The sequence below is a fragment of the Rhinoderma darwinii genome, chromosome 10 (genome assembly GCF_050947455.1).
Source record: "Rhinoderma darwinii isolate aRhiDar2 chromosome 10, aRhiDar2.hap1, whole genome shotgun sequence".
NCBI classification, from domain to species: Eukaryota; Metazoa; Chordata; class Amphibia; order Anura; family Rhinodermatidae; genus Rhinoderma; species Rhinoderma darwinii.
Window position 1 is genome coordinate 51,333,985 of NC_134696.1, and position 18,062 is coordinate 51,352,046.

Sequence of the window (18,062 nt, forward strand, 5' to 3'; positions counted from 1 at the left end):
TGGGGACAAGATTGGTTGAAATCTCACCCGCACTGCTGCTACTGTAAAACGCTGCAGATTTTCCGCAATTAATCCGTTGCGGAAAATCTGCAGTGGTTACGCTGTGTCTGTTCGTACCCGGATTGTGAAAGTAGCAACTAGCAGCCCAGTATACTGATAATATGGATAATATTAGCTAATCATCAAGAAGTGAGACCACCTCTTTAACCCCTTAGGCTGGATTCACACGAGCATGTTCGGTCTGTAAAGGACGGAACGTATTTCGGCCGCAAGTCTCGGACCGAACACACTGCAGGGAGCCGGGCTCCTAGCATCATAGTTATGTACGACGCTGGGAGTCCCTGCCTCTCCGTGGAACTACTGTCCCGTACTGAAAACATGATTACAGTACATGACAGTTGTCCTGCAGAGGCAGGGACTCCTAGCATCGTACATAACTATGATGCTAGGAGCCCGGCTCCCTGCAGTGTGTTCAGTCCGGGACTTGCGGCCGAAATACGTTCCGTCCATTACGGACGTAACATGCTCGTGTGAACCCAGCCTTAAGGAATGAGACATTTTTGATTTTTCACTCCCCACCTTCCAAGAGCCAAAAACTATGTTTTTCTATCAATAGAACGGTGTGAGGGCTTATTTTTTGCCCGAGGAGTTGTAGTTTGTAATGGCACAATTTAAAATACTTTATAATGTACTGGGAAACTGAAGAAAAATTATTTGCGGTCTAAAATTGGAAAAAAATGCGATTTCTACATTGTTTTTTGGTTTTAATTTTTATGACTTTCACCGTCTGATAAAAATGACAACTTTATTCTGCGGCTCAATACAATTATGGTGATACTAAATTTATATAGTTTTTTTTGTATATTTTACTATAAAAAAAAACAAAAACTTTTTTTTATACAACAAAAATTGTTTTGCTTCACTACTTTGAGAGCCATAACTTTTTTCTTTTTCCGTGGATTGAGCGGTATGAGGTCTTATTTTTTGTGGGATGAGCTGTAGTTTTTATTACCATTTTTTGGTACATATGGCTTTTTGATCACTTTTTATTAAAAAAAAACTTTTTTTTAGCGCCAAGGTGACCAAAAAACAGCAATTTTGGCAGTTTCAATTTTTCTTTTTTTACGGCCTTAACCGTGTGAGTTAAATAATGGTATATTGTAATATTTCCGACTTTTACGGACGCAGTGATACCAATTTTATTTTTTACAGTACTTTAGAGAAAAAATGGGAGAAGTATATATATTTATGTATATTTTTTTTTTCACCACTAATAACTTTATTAAACTTTTTTTGACACATTTTATTAGCCCCCCCCCTAGGGGACTTGAACTAGCGACCATTAGATCGCTGGTAAAATACACTGCAATACTAATGTATTGCAGAATATTGTCATTTGTACATGCTTCTGTTATGCCGGGCCAGAGGCAGTCCTTTGAGCCTTCAGTAGACCCCTGGGCTGCCATGACAACCATCGTCACCCATTAAGACCGTTGTGGGGGCGCCGATACGTTGGAGGGGCCGTCCCCTCTTTTCAACGCCTCAGCTGCTGCAGTCACGATTGATCACAGAATTTGAGGGGTTAAACGAATGCTGTTCCAGCCCGTTAGCTGACACCCGCTGAGTATGGAGCGCACTCAGCCCGTTGGCATGCACCATACTTCCCTATGACGCTTATCACGTGCATGTACAGGGTTAAAGAAGCCTGTACACAATTGGCACGTATCCAGGAACCAAATCCATTGTGAGTAAATCGCATGCATCGTGTACGGACACTCTGAGGCCACATGCACATTACATGCAGATTAAAAATTCAGATTTTCCCGTCAACTCCGCAGCGTAATACAGTACCAGCAAAGTAAATAACAAATGTTAAGAAAAAAAACATGACAACAGCACTCTGCAAACGCTAGGACTACCTAATAAACTATATATAAATAAATAAGCATTACTGCTACGTCTACTTACAATAGTGAGGTACTTAGTGCGCGTTTTGATTAAATTGTGTGATCCCACCTGCCACGACAAGGCAACGTCTTCTTATGTAGGTAGACGTAGCAGTAATGCAAATTTATATATAGTCTATTAGGTAGTCCTAGCGTTTGCATGTGTTGTTTGCAGTCACCGCGTACGGGCACCTGCACATTTTTCATTTTGTTAGAATTTGCTGACCAACCTCTTTTGAGCAAAGCAAATAAGATTTCAAGTAATCTTATTTAAACGTTACAGAATTTTTCCACACATAAATTGACCTGCGGTGTGTATTTTAAAATCTACATTATGTCGATGTATCTGACAAGTTCATACAAAAAATCTTACCAAAATCTGCAGCATAATAACTGCACCTATTTCCGCATTAAAAACATATTAAAAAAACACAGTATGGCCATGTTCACAGGACAGATACGCTGCGTAAAAGTACACAGCATATCCATCCTGGAACCCGCAAAGAATTCTAGCTGATAAACCACACCAAATTGTGGTGCCATTTTTCACGTTGAATTTACACTGCGGGGAAAATAAAAAAGTTTATACAATGGTCTTCGTTGTGATAGCGAAGCTTTCTTGTGTTCTTGTCCTGGCCGGCCTCCTAGGATAACGCTACAGCCCATGTGACCGCTGCAGCAGCAGTTGCATGGGATGAAACGTCATACCAGGAGCCCGGCCTAGACAGGGAACAGAAACTTTCTATGCCAGTTATCTGGCTTAGGGAAGTCGCAAAAGCGACTTTTGGGCATTTTACTCCACCCTCACGATTTATGCAAAAAAGGAGCGTAACCTAACAAAAGGGGGCAGGGCCACCCACAGCCACACTGATTTACTATAAAAATAAATATATTAAAAAGTAGAATTACAGTGCCTGACTTAATAAATCACAACTATTTTTCCCTAGCATCATGTTTAGGCTGAGTTCACACGGGACGGATACGCGGTGTAAAAGCACGCAGCTTATCCTTCCTGTGCACCAGGAATGTCCACTGCAGAAAACCACAGCACGAGCCGGTCTGCTAGCAGGTCGGCCTTCTGGGATAACGTTTCAATCCCGGAGACCGCCGCAGACTGTGATTGGCTGCAGCGGTCACATGGGATGAAACATCAACCCAGGAGGCCACGATGGAAGAAGGAACCCAGACTTCATTACTTCAGCGCGTGAATAAGTATCTATTCCATTCATCAGTACAAGTGTACAAACGAGACATTAAGAATACGCTGAACAAATGTGATATATGTGTAAGATTGACAAGACATTTTCATCGCAGCATACGTGCGCAATATGAAGTTTGTTTAATAATGAGTCGGGAAAATAAATCCTTCTTGAAGAATAATTTAGACAGTAGATAATAGTCAGGAGGACAGAGAGAGTTCATCAGGTTCAAAGTCTGTTTCTCCAGAACTAATGAACCTTAGTGACTAATCAAAGTCCAACGCCAGCATTACCATTCATCAACCTAGTGGGAGGCAGAACGGAGTCTCTGATCGTACTGTAAACCTTTACAAAACGAGGCCCCATCCAACTGCTGCATCGAGAAGTCATGCAAATATCAATCATTAGAAAGTGATGGGTGCCACTTATTGACTTTATACAGATTTTCTCCTCTGGTGTCCCTTTAGGCTGGGTTCACACGACCTATTTTCAGGCGTAAACGAGGCGTATTATGCCTCGATTTACGCCTGAAAATACGGCTCCAATACGTCGGCAAACATCTGCCCATTCATTTCAATGGGTTTGCCGACGTACTGTGCCGACGACCTGTCATTTACGCGTCGTCGTTTGACAGCTGTCAAAAGACGACGCGTAAAATTACAGCCTCGTCAAAAGAAGTGCAGGACACTTCTTGGGACGTTTTTGGAGCAGTTTTCTCATAACTATTGAAAACCGCTCCAAAAACGGCCGCGAAAACGGCCCGAAAAACGTGAGTTGCTCAAAAAACGTCTGAAAATCAGGTGCGGTTTTCCCTTGAAAACAGCTCCGTATTTTCAGACGTTTTTGGCTCAGCGTGTGAACATACCCTTAACCGGTTCCCGACTGCTGGCTGAGTATTTACAGCCGGCGGTCAGGGTCCTTAAAACCCGCGCCATAGACCATTTACGGCGCAGGTTCACATTTTTTACGTGTGCAAAACTGACACGTTCGTGTGAATAAGGCCTAAGAGGGCTGATTTCCCCAATTACGGTGGAAAAACATGGTGTAAAACAAGTAATAAAAAATAAAGTCCCCAAAGGTCTTTTCTGACCTCTGAGGGACTGACCATAGTAATAAAAAAATAAAAGTAAAGTGCAATTTTTTTTTAATAATAAATACACATAAAATACCCACCCCAAAAAAAAATGTTCCCCCCGGCAATCATTGTCAGAACGCTAGCCCTGACCCAATTACTCTAAAATAGGCATATAAATATATTAAAATTTACGGTAGACAAGGACGATCACAAATTGAAGTTTGTTATGTTATTATTAGTAAAAAAGCTTATTTTTTTACTATTATTTTCAAACTTTAAGCCTAAAAATTCTAAAATAGCAAAAAGGATGTGTATAAAAATGGTAAAAAAATAAAAAAAAAATAAACCTGCATTGTCTACGAAAAAACATCGCAAAAATCACGTCGCTAGCCCAACAAATAAAAAAGTTACAGCCGTTTAACTAACGCGTGCTAAAAAGGTGTCTGGTCCTGAAGGCTCAAAATTAACCAGTCCTGAACCAGTTAATCTATCTAATTTAGGACTAAAAAGCAATTCCATTTAGACCTCAGAAAACAATCATATTCCCTGTTCACATCCAAGGTATTTGTCTATTGTCGCCAGGACAGCTACACCTGAGATGTGCACGTCCCTCACCTGTTGGGACAGGAAACAGAAGTTTAACCCCTTCCAGCTCTGCGCAGTACTATTACGTCGCATTGGGGGAAGAAAGTTGCAAATATCACTCTGCACCACCTGCTGCGCGTCTCCTTTAACACAATACCTGTGGTGTCAAAATGCTCACTACACCTCTAGATGAATGCCTTAACGGGTGTAGTTTTTAAAATGGGGTCACTTCTCTGGGGGGGGGGGGGGCGCAACTGTACCGATATGCGAAATTGCATCCGAAAACCAACCCAGCAAAATCTGGACATCGAAGAACAAATAGCACTCTTTCTCTGCTGAGACCAGACAGTAGTTTATTACCACAAATGGGGTATTGCCGACCGCAGGGTACGGCTGGGTTCACACACCCTATTTACGGACGTAATTCGGGCGTTTTAGCCTCGAATTACGTCCGAAAATAAGTCTCAAAAGCGTCGGCAAACATCTGCCCATTCATTTGAATGGGTTTTACGATGTTCTGTGCCGACGGTCATTTTTTTTTTTTACACGCCGCTGTCAAAAGACGGCGCGTAAAAAAGACGCCCGCGTCAAAGAAATGCATGTCTCTTCTTGAGACTTAATTGGAGCCGTTCTCCATTGACACCATAGAAAAACAGCTCCAATTACGTCCGTAATGGACGCAGCGAAAAGCGCCTGCAACATGCCATTACGTCTGAAATTCCGGAGCTGCTTTCTCCTGAAACCAGCACCGTAATTTCAGCCGTAACGGAGGCTGCCATGTGAACATACCCTAAATTGCACAACAAAATGGAGTATTTTACACCTTGTGGAAATAATAAATTTTGAGCAAAAACAACTTATTATTGGAGAAAAAAAATATATATTTTTTTTTTTAAATTTCACAGCCCAATTCAAATAAGTTCTGTGAAAGAACTGGGGTCACAACACCCCTAGATGGATTGAGGGTGTAGGTTCCAAAATGGGGTATTTTTGGGGTTTTCGTCTATGTTTTAGCACCTCAAGACCTTTTCAAACCTAACATGGTGCATAAAATATATTAGAATAATAAAAAAAAAAAAACAGGGCCCAAATTCTGCTCCTTTGCTTTCGAGGCTTGGGGTTCAGTACATTAGCACCACATGTGGGATATTTCCAAAAACTGCAAAGAAAAAATAAAATCTTGGCAATAAATATTGAGTTGTGTTTCTCTGGTAAAACCTTCTGTGTTATAGAAAAAAATAAAAATGGATTAAAATGGAGTTTCTTCAAGGAAAAACTTAAAATTTGTACATTTCACCTCCACTTTGCTTTAATTCAATACCTAAAGGGTTAAGAAACTTTCTAAATGCTGTTTTGAATACTTTGAGGGGTCCAGTTTTAAAAATGTAGTGTTTTATGTTTTGTTTTTTAATATATAGGCCACTGACCACCACTTCAGAATCAAACTGATCCCTAAAAAAAAAAAATTTACATTTTCTTGAAAACGTGAGAAACTGCTGCTACAGTTAAGCCTTGTAACATTCTAGAAAAATAAAAGAATGTTAAAAAAAAACCTGATGCTAACATAAAAGTAAACTTATGGGAAATGTGAACTATAAACTATTGTGTGTGGTATAAGGGTCTTACAAGCAGATACATTTAAATTCAGAAAATTGCACGAATAAACACTGACTGTATCGACCAAATTTTACCACTAACAAAGTAAAATGTGTCACGAGAAAAGCTCAGAATCGCTTGGATTAAACATCTCAGTTATTACCACATAAAGGGACACGTCAGATTTGAAAAATTATTAAAGCCCCTCCCCATTCTCAGCGTCTTTCTGGCCCTTTCAGGGATGAGATGCAGAGAAGCCTCAAATAAGTGAGACCCAGAAGAACTTTTGTATATCTACCTATTAAATCTTTAGAAACCTTTGACATGAAAAGATATACATGTTAACTGGTTCCCGACCGCTGGCTGTATATTTACGGCCTGCGGTCAGGGTCCTTAAAACCCGAGCCATAGACTTTTTACGGCTCGGGTTTTAACTTGCTGCCCGCGCGATCGGGCAGCTGAATGTCGGGTCTCCGGCTGTCAGTGACTGCCGGGGACGCTGAGGAGAGGATAAAAGCAGCTTTCGCTGCTTCTGTCTTCTCCGATGTCTTTTTACACAGCGCTCAATGAACGCTGTGTATAGGAATAGAGACAGCAGCGGCGCTGTCTCTATTCCTCCCGGTGATCATGTGACAGGTCACATGATCGCCGGGTGCCGTTAGTGGCAGACTGTTGCTGGGTCTTACAAGACCCAGCACAGCCCTATTAGTGACAATCGTCACTACAAGAGGGCTGATTTCCCCTGTAACTGGGGCTGCTGTGCAGCTCCAGTTACAGTGGAAAAACATGGTGTAAAACAAAGAAAAAATATATATAAAGTTCCCCAAAGGTCGTCTTTGACCTTTGGGGGACAGACCATAGTAATAAAAAAAATAATAAAGTAAAGTGCAAAAGTAAATTAAATAATAAATACACATAAAATACCCACCCCCAAAAAAAACGTTCCCCCCGCCAATCATTGTTGTAACGCTAGCGCTGACCCAATTACCCTAATATAGACATGTAATATATTAAAATTTACGGTAGACAATGACGATCACAAATAAAAGGTCTATTTTAGGGTAAAACTATGTTATTACCCAAAAGAAAATAGCTGAAACGTAAAAAAGCTTATTTTTATACTATTTTCAAACTTTATGAATAAAAATTCTAAAATAGCAAAAAAAGGTGTGTATAAAAACGATAAAAAATTAAACCTGCATTGTCTACGGAAAAAACGTCGCAAAAATCACGTTGTTAGGCCTCATGCACACGACCGTAAAAACACCCGTTATTGCGGGTCGTTATTACGACCCGCAATAACGGGCTCATAGGCTTCTGTTAGCCACGGGTACCTTCCCGTTTGCTCACGGGAAGGTACCCGTGCCGTTAAAAAAGATAGAACATGCCCTATTTCATGCCGTAATAACGGCACGGGCATCCCATAGAAGTCTATGGGGCTCCCGTAATCATGGGTGGCTGCGTGTGTTCACCCGTGATTACGGGAGCGTTGCGAGGTGAGGCGAGGTCAGGGGACTACCCGGTCTGCAGGCCACAGCCCAGTGGCGTAACTACCGCCGGGACTACAATGAAAACTATGGCAGAGCGGGGAGGTATCTCCCCGCTCTGCCATAAACAAAAGACATGTATCCCCTATCCTGTAAAAAATAAAAGACGTTCATACTTACCGACAACTTCCTGCTTCCTCCAGTCCGGTCTCCCGCCCGTTGCCTTGGTGACGCGTCCCTCTCGACATCCGGGCCGACGTCCTGGATGACGTTTCAGGCCATGTGACCGCTGCAGCCAATCACAGGTCAATCACAGGCTGCAGCGGTCACATGGACTGCCGCGTCATCCAGGGATGTCGGGCTGGATGTGAAGAGAGGGACGCGTCACCAAGACAACGGCCGGGTAAGTATGAATTTCTTTAACTTTTATTACAGAAAAGGCTGTCCCTTCTCTCTATCCTGCACTGATAGAGAGAAGGGGCTGCCGATTAGTGCAGTGCTATTTTGCTGCCAAAAACGTGCTCGTAAATACGGGTGGAATACGTGTGACACCGGACCCATATTTACGAGCACGGGTTCGTAAATACTGGTGCAAAACGGGTGGAATACGTGTGACACCGGACCCGTATTTACGCCAGTATTTACGGGTGTGAAAAAATACGGTCGTGTGCATGAGGCCTTAGCCCAACAAATAAAAACGTTATAGCCATTTAACTAACACGTGCTAAAAATGGCTAAACGGTGTCTGGTCCTGAAGGCGCAAAATAGCCCGGTCCTGAACTGGTTAAACCTGGAGTAAAAAAAAAAAAGTTGCATTAAATTTGTCTGCAATTCCTTCATTCATTTCCACGACAAGTCTCATACTTCTGCGTTTCTCGCGCATCACGCACCCATTGAAGTCAATGGGTGCGTGAAAATCACACGCACCACGCGGAAGCACTTCCGTGGGACGCCCCTGATTCGCGCAACAGCAGTCAAGAGTATTATTGAAAACAGAAGAGCACCACGTGCTTTTGTTTTCAATCATACAGAGTGGCATAATGATGGCGGTTGCGCGAAAATCACGCAGCCGCACATCATATGGTGATGACACAAAGAGCTGTTAAGTGCGTTTTGCGCGCGCAAAACGCACACGCTCGTGTAAATCTGCCCTCACAGTAATGATGGACGTGAGTTGTGTATCCAGCATGCAACAGCCTTCACTAGCTCTCTGCACAGCTTTTGCTCTACACTAAAAGACTCCATGATGCTCTCTGCTCTCCTCCCTATCTACACTTATCTACTCTCCCTGAACGGGGATGCTTTTCCCTCCAATTTCTGATCTGCCATGTACAACCTTCTCCCTGCTATCTCGAACACTGAAAGAAGGGAGGGGAGAGCAGATTACATCAGCCTGCCAGAAGTGGACTGATGGATTTGAGTTCGGGCATATTCACACGGCCTATTTTTGGACGTTTTTCAGGCTGTAAACGTCAGACAAATCAGAAAGCCTCCAAACATCTGCCCATTGATTTCAATGGGGAAAAAACGATTGGCAGTTTTTTTTACGTGGCTGTTTTGAAAAACTGCCGCGAAAAAGAAGTGCAGGTCACTTCTTAGGACGTTTTGGGAGCAGTTTTTCATAGACTATAGAAAACCGCTCCAAAAATGGCAGTGAGAAATCACGAGTGGCTTAAAAAACGTCTGAAAATACAGAGCTGTTTTCAAGGGAAAACAGCTCTTGATTTTCACACATTTTTGACTCAGCGTGTGAACATACCCTTAGAAGCATCAGCACAGCTAGCTATCTACAGGAGCTACAATGACTACAGCAGCAAAATAGTAGAAAGTAGTAGTAGTTGTCCAAGAATCGACATTTATTACCTATCCACAGATTAGGGGCCCCAACAACTGCAAAAACAGCTGTCCCGAGCAATGGTCTAAACAGCCACGCAATCAGTAGGAGTCCCAGTGGTGGGGCCCCCAGCAGTCAGACAATTATCGACTATCCTGTGTGTGTTTGGGGGGGGGGGGGGGAGAGAGAAGGAGAAAGAGAGCGAGAGAAAGAGAGCGAGCGAGACATAGATATAGACAGAGAAGATGGATATATATCCATTTATGGCACGGTGGGGAACCACTTTCTGCCTGTGCCAAAAACATATGACATGGTGTGACAAGAAACTAAGAGGGTACATATGGGTTTGTAGGATTTTTTTGCCATTCCCCCTTTGAAGTTTGCCTGCTTAATTTAGTCAATATATTGGAAGAGTCTACTACCCCTCCGAGTTTTTTAAATAATTCTCACTTTTTTTTTTGCCCTACCCAATTATCTGGTATTTCTCATGTGTTGCGGTCAAGGAGACGATCGGGGAAATGGATTTACTGGTAATTCTATTTCCTGGTCTCCATGACAGCACTGCTAATTCCCTCAGGTGGAAGAGATTCCTTGGAAGTAACTGAAGGTGGGAGGATGGAGAGGGGCTTAAATTTCTCTGTCCCAACAGATGACGGTATGCACATCTCAGGTGTTGCCGTCATGGTGTTGCCTCCAGGAAATAAAATTACCGGCAAGTTGAAATACCACGGACTCAATGCGGTACAAATCAATGTTAGTCAATAGAGCAGCAGTCAACTTGGGAAAGTTCTTGGGAGGGGGGGGGGGGCATGATTTAATGAGTGCCTTGGAAAGCATGTCTTATGGCTGGGGGGGCCCAAGTCCTCAATTCGGATGAGTAAAACGTAGTAGATAAGAACACATTAAATGAAGGGTTTGCATTAAATACCTTTTATTACATAAAACTTCAAGAAACCAATTCCACAAAATAATAAATAGCAAGATAAATAAGGTCACAGTTAGTACAAAGCTTAGTGAGAGTCCACTCCACTCCTGCTGTGGATTCTAGTGGCTGGTCATTTATACTAACATTACTATACAATGTAACATATTCAACAGACTCAAAACCTGACTATTCATGTGTCATTGCAGTCCCCTCTCCCTAATGTCACACCGTCCAGGAAGCTGAGATATGGGGGGTTGTTTGGTGGAATCCTCACACTGGAGCACATTCAGCTGTGGATACCCGTGACATTATGGTCACCACTGATTTTCTTTCCCAGACTAAAAAGAAAAATCTTTTTTACATTGTTATTAGTCAGAGTAAGAAAATCAGTGGTGACCGCAGTGTTTCTCCCATGTCACACGCAGGCATCTCCGCTTCCTGGGGCACGGGGGACAGTGGCACAGGAGGAGTTAGATATTGGGGCAATTCAGTCATACCTCGGTTTTTAGAAAGGCAATAACTGTACAATGAACTTTTAATTATGATTTTAGTCACTTTTTACTCTGGAGCATTTCCAGCGTTCAATACAAATAGGGCTGAATTTTAACAGACTAGTTTATAGCCTAAGTTTTGATATCTGGGACCACACTATGTACATATGAACATACACACATCCATAGGGTTATATATACAGATCCAGTCCAGATAGACAAACGTATTAAATTAAACAGTGACTCTCCCCCCATTCCGCAGACAAAACCCGATGATCAGAGATGAAGGGTGAATAACTATTTGCCTTGTAAGATTATGGATATTTATCTATTAGTATAAAACCCCCTTTATCTGGAGTTTATACACTGGCCCCCTCTACCACTCGGAAAACGATAACATTTTACACCAAAGCCCTTCCTTTGATGGAGTAAAACTTTGCCTTTTTGCAATATATTTTCATTACTGCCGTGGCAGTGATTTTTTTAAGTTAATTTTTAGTCTGTTCATATTGAAACAAGATATTGCTGCTAGTAGGAAACAATCAACAAGCTGCTGTTGGCGGAACTGCTTTCCCTATTATATATCCATTTGTTAAGTTTTTTTAGTTCATAATGGTGTCCCGCTGTGACTGGGCCATGGAACTAGTGGGCTCAAAGGATTTTACATTGATAGACTATCATTGATATGTGAACAGTGGGACCCCTAAATGGTCAACAGAACAATGGAGCAGAAGCATTCACCAGAGCGCAACAGCCCCTTCACTGCAGTACCTGACACAGCGTCACCCTAAAGGATAAACAGTTAATGGAAAATCCCTTTAAAAGCGTGGCACACTGTTAGAAAAACATGGCTCCTTCCAAAAACAGTGCCACACCTGTCAACAGGTTGTGTATGGTATTGCAGCTCAGCACTATCCCCTTCAACAGAGCTGTGCTGCAATACCAGACAAAACCCATGGACAGGCGTGGCACTTTCTTGAAGAAAGTTGTCAAGTTTTCCTAATCCTTTACAACCACTATTATATTATATACCCGATTTACTGTGACGGCCAATATGTATATCTATATGATTGAACAGATCATCTATCTTCTTTCAATTTTAGGTGGTCGTCTGAAAGAGATTTCACTGTAACCGCAAAAAAAAAAAAAAAAAAAGTTAAAGATATATTGCAGAAAGCTTATATTTTCTGTCTATAGAGTCAATGCTGATTGAAGGTGGAGCTCCACAATACAAAACACTTCATCTACAGACAATGTAGAACATTTCCCTTATTGTCTTTAGTAATATTGGTTAATACTACAAGTCATTTTTCTAGGTGTTGGGGGAAGAATGGAAAAATGTTTAGAGACTTTCTGGTACTTCTCAAAGAATCGAAAATGGTCTCTTATCTGAATATATAAATCACAAAGAAAGAACTCAAACCTGCAATCCATTATAAGTGAAAGCAATTTGTATGGTTTGCCAAACAAAAAAAAAAAAAAACGGGACCTTCTATGTAAGGACTTCTGTCCCCAGTGGCACCAAAATAATTAAGAGCATAACAGGTAAAAGGATTTTTTTTTTCTGCTTCATCTATCAGGTTGCAAACATTTAACTCACATTCCTTATTTGAATTGTAATCCTAGTTGGGCACGTTCTACACTCAGAACAGTACGATCCAGTAAGGTGGGCAGAAACCGCTGTGTAAAGTATGTTTTACTGTTTATTATTGCCCCTTTCTGCCAACATAGCCATAATTGGATCTTTAAAAAGGGGTTTTCCAAGAATCAAATAATTGTCCGATTGCTGGGGACCACCACCACTCGTGAGAACGGGGGTCCCACACCCTGGTTTCTCCTTACTGCTTTAGCACAGTGAGGAGAAGATTGAAGCATGCGCGCTGCCGCTCCATTCAAAGTGTAAGGGAAAACGCGGAAACAGCAGAGCAGTGCTCGGCTATTTCTAGCATTCTCAGACATTGAATTTAGCGGCGGGCGCATGCTTGATCTCCACTTTATTCAAGCTCTTCCTCACTGAGCGATACAGCGAGGAGGATCTGGGGGCTCAGGACCCCTATTCTTGCAATCGGTGGGGGTCCCAGCAAGCACTCAATCACCTAACCTGTAGATAATTTATGGGTTTAATGTGACAGGATTTCTTGAATCTCTAAGCTAGGAATCTTCTGAAAAATGGGTCTGTATTTAAAAGAACTAGATCATAGAAAACAGACAGTTAAGTTCTACTGCAAAAAGATGGCCAGCAAATATCTTTGGTTATTGCAATATAGCATTGTAGTCTGTTCTGCTAGTTTAGAAAATCGTGCAGGTGAGCTGGAATAGATGGATGGGAATTAATACGATTTCAGTTTAAATGTCAGTATGGAACTCTTCTACAATCCCTTCTGGTCTTCACTGTCGTCCAGACGTTCAAACGTGGCAATGTGATCTCTCTGCCAATCTAGGTTTTCAGTGGCCGCAAATCCGGCTTCCTTTGCAACTTTGGTCACTATGGTTACATAGCTTTTTACCTTGTCCACGTGGAGATCCACCATAAACCTAGAAACAAAATACAAGCTCAAAAACAAGTTCCACACTTAAAGGCCATGCAGTTCATTGCTTTTTATGGGGAATACACATGTTTTTGCCATCAACTGCTGTGAGGACCAAAAACGACTAGGAAGCTCATCATAAAAAATAAAAAAAAAACAGAAAGCGTGCAACAACTCAAAAAAGAAAGAAAACTCTGGCACCATTAATTATATTGGCAATTATAGTTATTGGTAGGTTTTGGAAGGTGGGAGGACAATACAAGCTCCAAGCGGATGTTGTGTTGCTTGGATTTGAGCTCAGGACCCCAGTGTTACTAGGAGAGTGCCGACCACCGAGCCACCATGTATTTCAACCATGCCCCCGCCAATACCATGAATGTGACCAATCACCACGATAAATACCAAGTAACTAGACAAGAGTCCCATGACAAGCAAAGGAAGCTTACTTTGTTAATTCTACAATAAGAGTTGCTTTCCTGGCCGTGATCAGCTTGTAGTCGGATGTTAAATGATGAACCATACTGAAACAAAAGAAATATATACATTTAATAAAGAGGAGCCCAACATTTGTAGCTACTTAAATCTGTACGCTAATAAAATAATGAGGGTAAAAAGGAAAGTTTTTAAAAAAAAAGCCCACAAGGGTAGCTCCACTTATACTGACATTGTATACAAAAACGATGAGAACGCAGGACTGGGCCCAATAATAGTTTTCTAAATAACCTGTATTAGCGATTCTGCTATTTGCAGCAGCACGGACTGTCTAGAATTTGTGGTGCCGGCGGCTCATAGCTCTGCAATAGGAGGGAGAGCGTCTGGCTCGTCTCCATGGCTCCCGCATCCAGAACAGCCGCCAGCGCTGTAGAATGTAATGTGACCCTACACTGCTGGCAGCCATTTTGCATACGGGAGCCATGGAGACTAGCATGACGCTCTATGAGCCGCAGGCAGCACGGGCTATAGACTATCCGTGTTGTATTTGAAAATAGAATCGCTAATACAAGTTATTTAGAAAAATTATTATATCTGGACTAGTTTTTTGTTATAGACGGTCAGTATAATTGGAGGTACTCTAACCATTTTAAACTAATATATCTTCCGCTTTAAAGAGGACCAGTCAGCTCTCTTGACATGTATAATTTAGTAAGTATTAGTATTCCCCATTAAATATTTCTGTAGAATAATTTTTTTTACATTGTGTCGTTCCTATTATTTCTCATGGAAATATAAGGCCAAATTTATAGGATTCCGCTCTACATAATTGACACTGGCCAATCCGTGCTGAGAGCGTCAGACTGTACAAACACACCCTATTGAAAAGAGAAATGTAACAGTTTTGAATTTATTCATACATTTTCAGCAGGAATAACAGAGGAACGGCACAATGCAAAGTTGTAACAAAAGCCATTTTACAATAAACACAAGAATTTACTAATACAGATACATGTCAGGAGAGTCAGCCGGTCCTTTATTAAATGTGTCTGACATTATAGATGCTCTGCAAACATAGCATCAATGATCATGAAATGTCAGCTCGGCTTATTACCTGCAGGAGAAATAGACAATGTTGAATAGATTAAGGAACTTGCTTCTGCGATGAAGATCATCCACCCAGCTAAGTGGTAGAAGATGTATTACCACGTTGTCGATCTTTAAATAACCTAGAAAATGAGAGAGAAAGGAGAGAGAGAGAGAATATGAGAGCGAGCGCGAGAATGAGCGAGCGAGAACGAGCGAGAGTGAGTGAGAAAGAGAGAGAGTGAGAAAGAGAGAGAGAGTGAGAAAGAGAGAGAGAGTGAGAAAGAGAGAGAGACTCAGTAACTATAGAGATGTGTTATGTTCTGATTCTTGAATAAACTTCTCTGAATTACTTGGAGCGTCACCACATTTATGATTGGCATCTCCATTAGTTTGTTCTTTGGATTCCTCCTCTTCTTGGGTAGTGGATAGGCCAGGAGAACTATTGGGTGGAAAGTTAGACGCTCTTCCCTCTTCACTCCCATTTGTATCTGGTGTAGGCAGAGTGTATTTCTGTCCCGTCACCAGCTCGTGAAGCATTGATGTGATGTTATATTGAGACAGATCTTGAGCAGTCTGGGGAAAAATATAATATATGGGCAAAATCAGTGCAGGGTTCAAAGAGTTTTTTTTTTTAGGAAGACCAATGAAATAACATACAGGTTCATTTAGTATAGGGTTGATAGTTTTTTAATATACTCAAAATGATCCTTTATATAGCAAAGTGGAGAGAATAGCCTTAAAAGGGGATAATCCACCTCTCAGAAAAATGTAAAACCCCGATTTTATAATATAACTTGTTCCTGAATGAGTAAAATTGACTCAGCGTTTTTTGTAAAAAAAAATAAAAAAATTACTTATTTCCTGCTGCTTCCAGCCACCGCTTCCTCGAATAAGACTGTCACTTATTGCAGTGCTTACAATACCCACGAGCCCCTGCTCTCTCCCTCCTTGACTCATCCACCTCCATACGAATCTTATTGCTTCCATTTACTCCCCCAGTGACGTTATGATCAGAGGGAGTTTGCTTAGAGCGAAGAAGTCACATTTTCTGTGACCTTTCATTATGTTGGAGCTTGAACCAGTGAACGAAAGGTCACATGATCTGACGTTTTGTTGTGTATGCTGCTTAAAAAGAACCAAAAGTCACATGTCATGTGACATTTCATGGGGGGGGGGGTGACGGCAAAATAAAGTAAAGACAATGTCACATGATCAGAGACCATTAGTTTCATAGACGCTTGAGAGATCACGCTGTGACGTCACTCACTTCCTGCCCCAGGTCCTGCATCGTGTTGGCCACATCGGCACCAGAGGCTACAGTCGATTCTGCAGCAGCATCAGCGTTTGCAGGTAAGTAGCTACATCGACTTACCTGCAAACGCCGATGCTGCTGCAGAATCAACTGTAGCCTCTGGTGCCGATGTGTCCTCGCTCGTCCGACACGATGCAGGACCTGTGAGTGACGACACAGCGTGATCTCTCGAGAACACGGCTGTGTCTGCACTGCCAGAAGCTGGGCGTTCTGAAGAGAAGTGGATGATACTTCTCGTCAGAACGCCCAGCTAGTAAAAGTAGTAAAAACGCCCCGATGTACGCACATAATACACGCCCACTTGGACTTTTGCAAGCCTCATTTGCATAAATAAAAAAAATGGTCGTAACTTGGCCGGAAATGCTCGTTTTTAAAAAATAAAAACGTTACTGTAATCTACATTGCAGCGCCGATCTGCTGCAATAGCAGATAGGGGTTGCAAAATCTGGTGACAGAGCCTCTTTAAGTGTGATAGATTTGGCCTAACTATAATAATTTCTTAAAACCGGATAACCCCTTTAACCGCCAAAAAAAATACACACAGCACTGGTAATACATTTAAGCCATGGCCTACCTTTGTATACACACCATTAGTAGTTTTCAACAAACTCTTTTCTTCGGTTTCAATTCCATACGCTATGTAAGGACTAGTGGTAATATCTCCCCAGTATCCTCGAGCCCGTACCTTCCCACATTTCTAGAAACCAAGAAAGAAAGAGCTCAGTCGATTACAAACCTATCGTGTAGAGGTAACTTCTACTGCTTGAAGGGAGACTGGATTAACACGCTACGATACCACATCTAGTGATAACCGATACATGTAAATGGACCATAAGCTCATCTTAAATTATATGGAGTTGACATGTTATATACAGTACAATTCCGACCAGATTATAGGACAGTCAGCCAGTGCTCCATGTGTAAAATCAGTATGGGAAAGACGGACTATTCTTCACAGAATTGTAGCATGTACACTACTGTTCAAAAGTTTAGGGTCACTTTGAAAAAAACTGCTTTTCTTTCAAAAATAAGGAAATTTCTATGAAGAGAACATTAAATTAAATCAGAAATATACTCTATACATAGTTAATGTGCTAAATGTCTATTCTAGCTGCAAACGTCTGGTTTTTAATGCAATATCTACATAGGTGTATAGAGGCCCATTTCCAGCAACCATCACTCCAGTGTTCTAATGGTACATTGTGTTTGCTAACTGTGTTAGAAGGCTAATGGATGATTAGAAAACACTTGAAAACCCTTGTGCAATTATGTTAGCACCGCTGTAAACAGTTTTGCTGTTTAGAGGAGCTATGACCTTCCTTTGAGCTAGTTGAGAATCTGGAGCATTACATTTGTGGGTTCGATTAAACTCTCAAAATGGCTAGAAAAAGAGAGCTTTCATGTGGAACTCGACAGTCTATTCTTGTTCTTAGAAATGAAGGCTATTCCATGCGAGAAATTGCAAAGAAACTGAAGATTTCCTACAACGGTGTGTACTACTCCCTTCAGAGGACAGCACAAACAGGCTCTAACCAGAGTAGAAAGAGAAGTGGGAGGCCCCGC

At 41.6% G+C, this 18,062-nt stretch overlaps 1 protein-coding gene across 2 annotated transcripts in view; it reads right to left on the reverse strand.

Moving 5' to 3' along the window:
- Window positions 1-10,636: 10,636 nt before the first annotated feature.
- The window catches only part of DNAAF3 (dynein axonemal assembly factor 3), a 31,930-nt gene continuing 24,504 nt past the window's right edge, over window positions 10,637-18,062 (reverse strand). The window contains exons 8-13 of one of the 2 annotated variants that reach the window (XM_075839918.1): window positions 17,074-17,196; window positions 15,538-15,760; window positions 15,213-15,327; window positions 14,113-14,187; window positions 13,646-13,673; window positions 10,637-12,264 (exon numbers count right to left, since the gene is read on the reverse strand). In XM_075839918.1, the coding sequence (XP_075696033.1) occupies window positions 12,262-12,264; window positions 13,646-13,673; window positions 14,113-14,187; window positions 15,213-15,327; window positions 15,538-15,760; window positions 17,074-17,196 (567 nt within the window). In that variant the 3' untranslated portion in view covers window positions 10,637-12,261. Of the gene's footprint in view, window positions 13,674-14,112; window positions 14,188-15,212; window positions 15,328-15,537; window positions 15,761-17,073; window positions 17,197-18,062 lie in introns of both variants that reach the window. The other variant, XM_075839916.1, reaches the window with a different exon arrangement.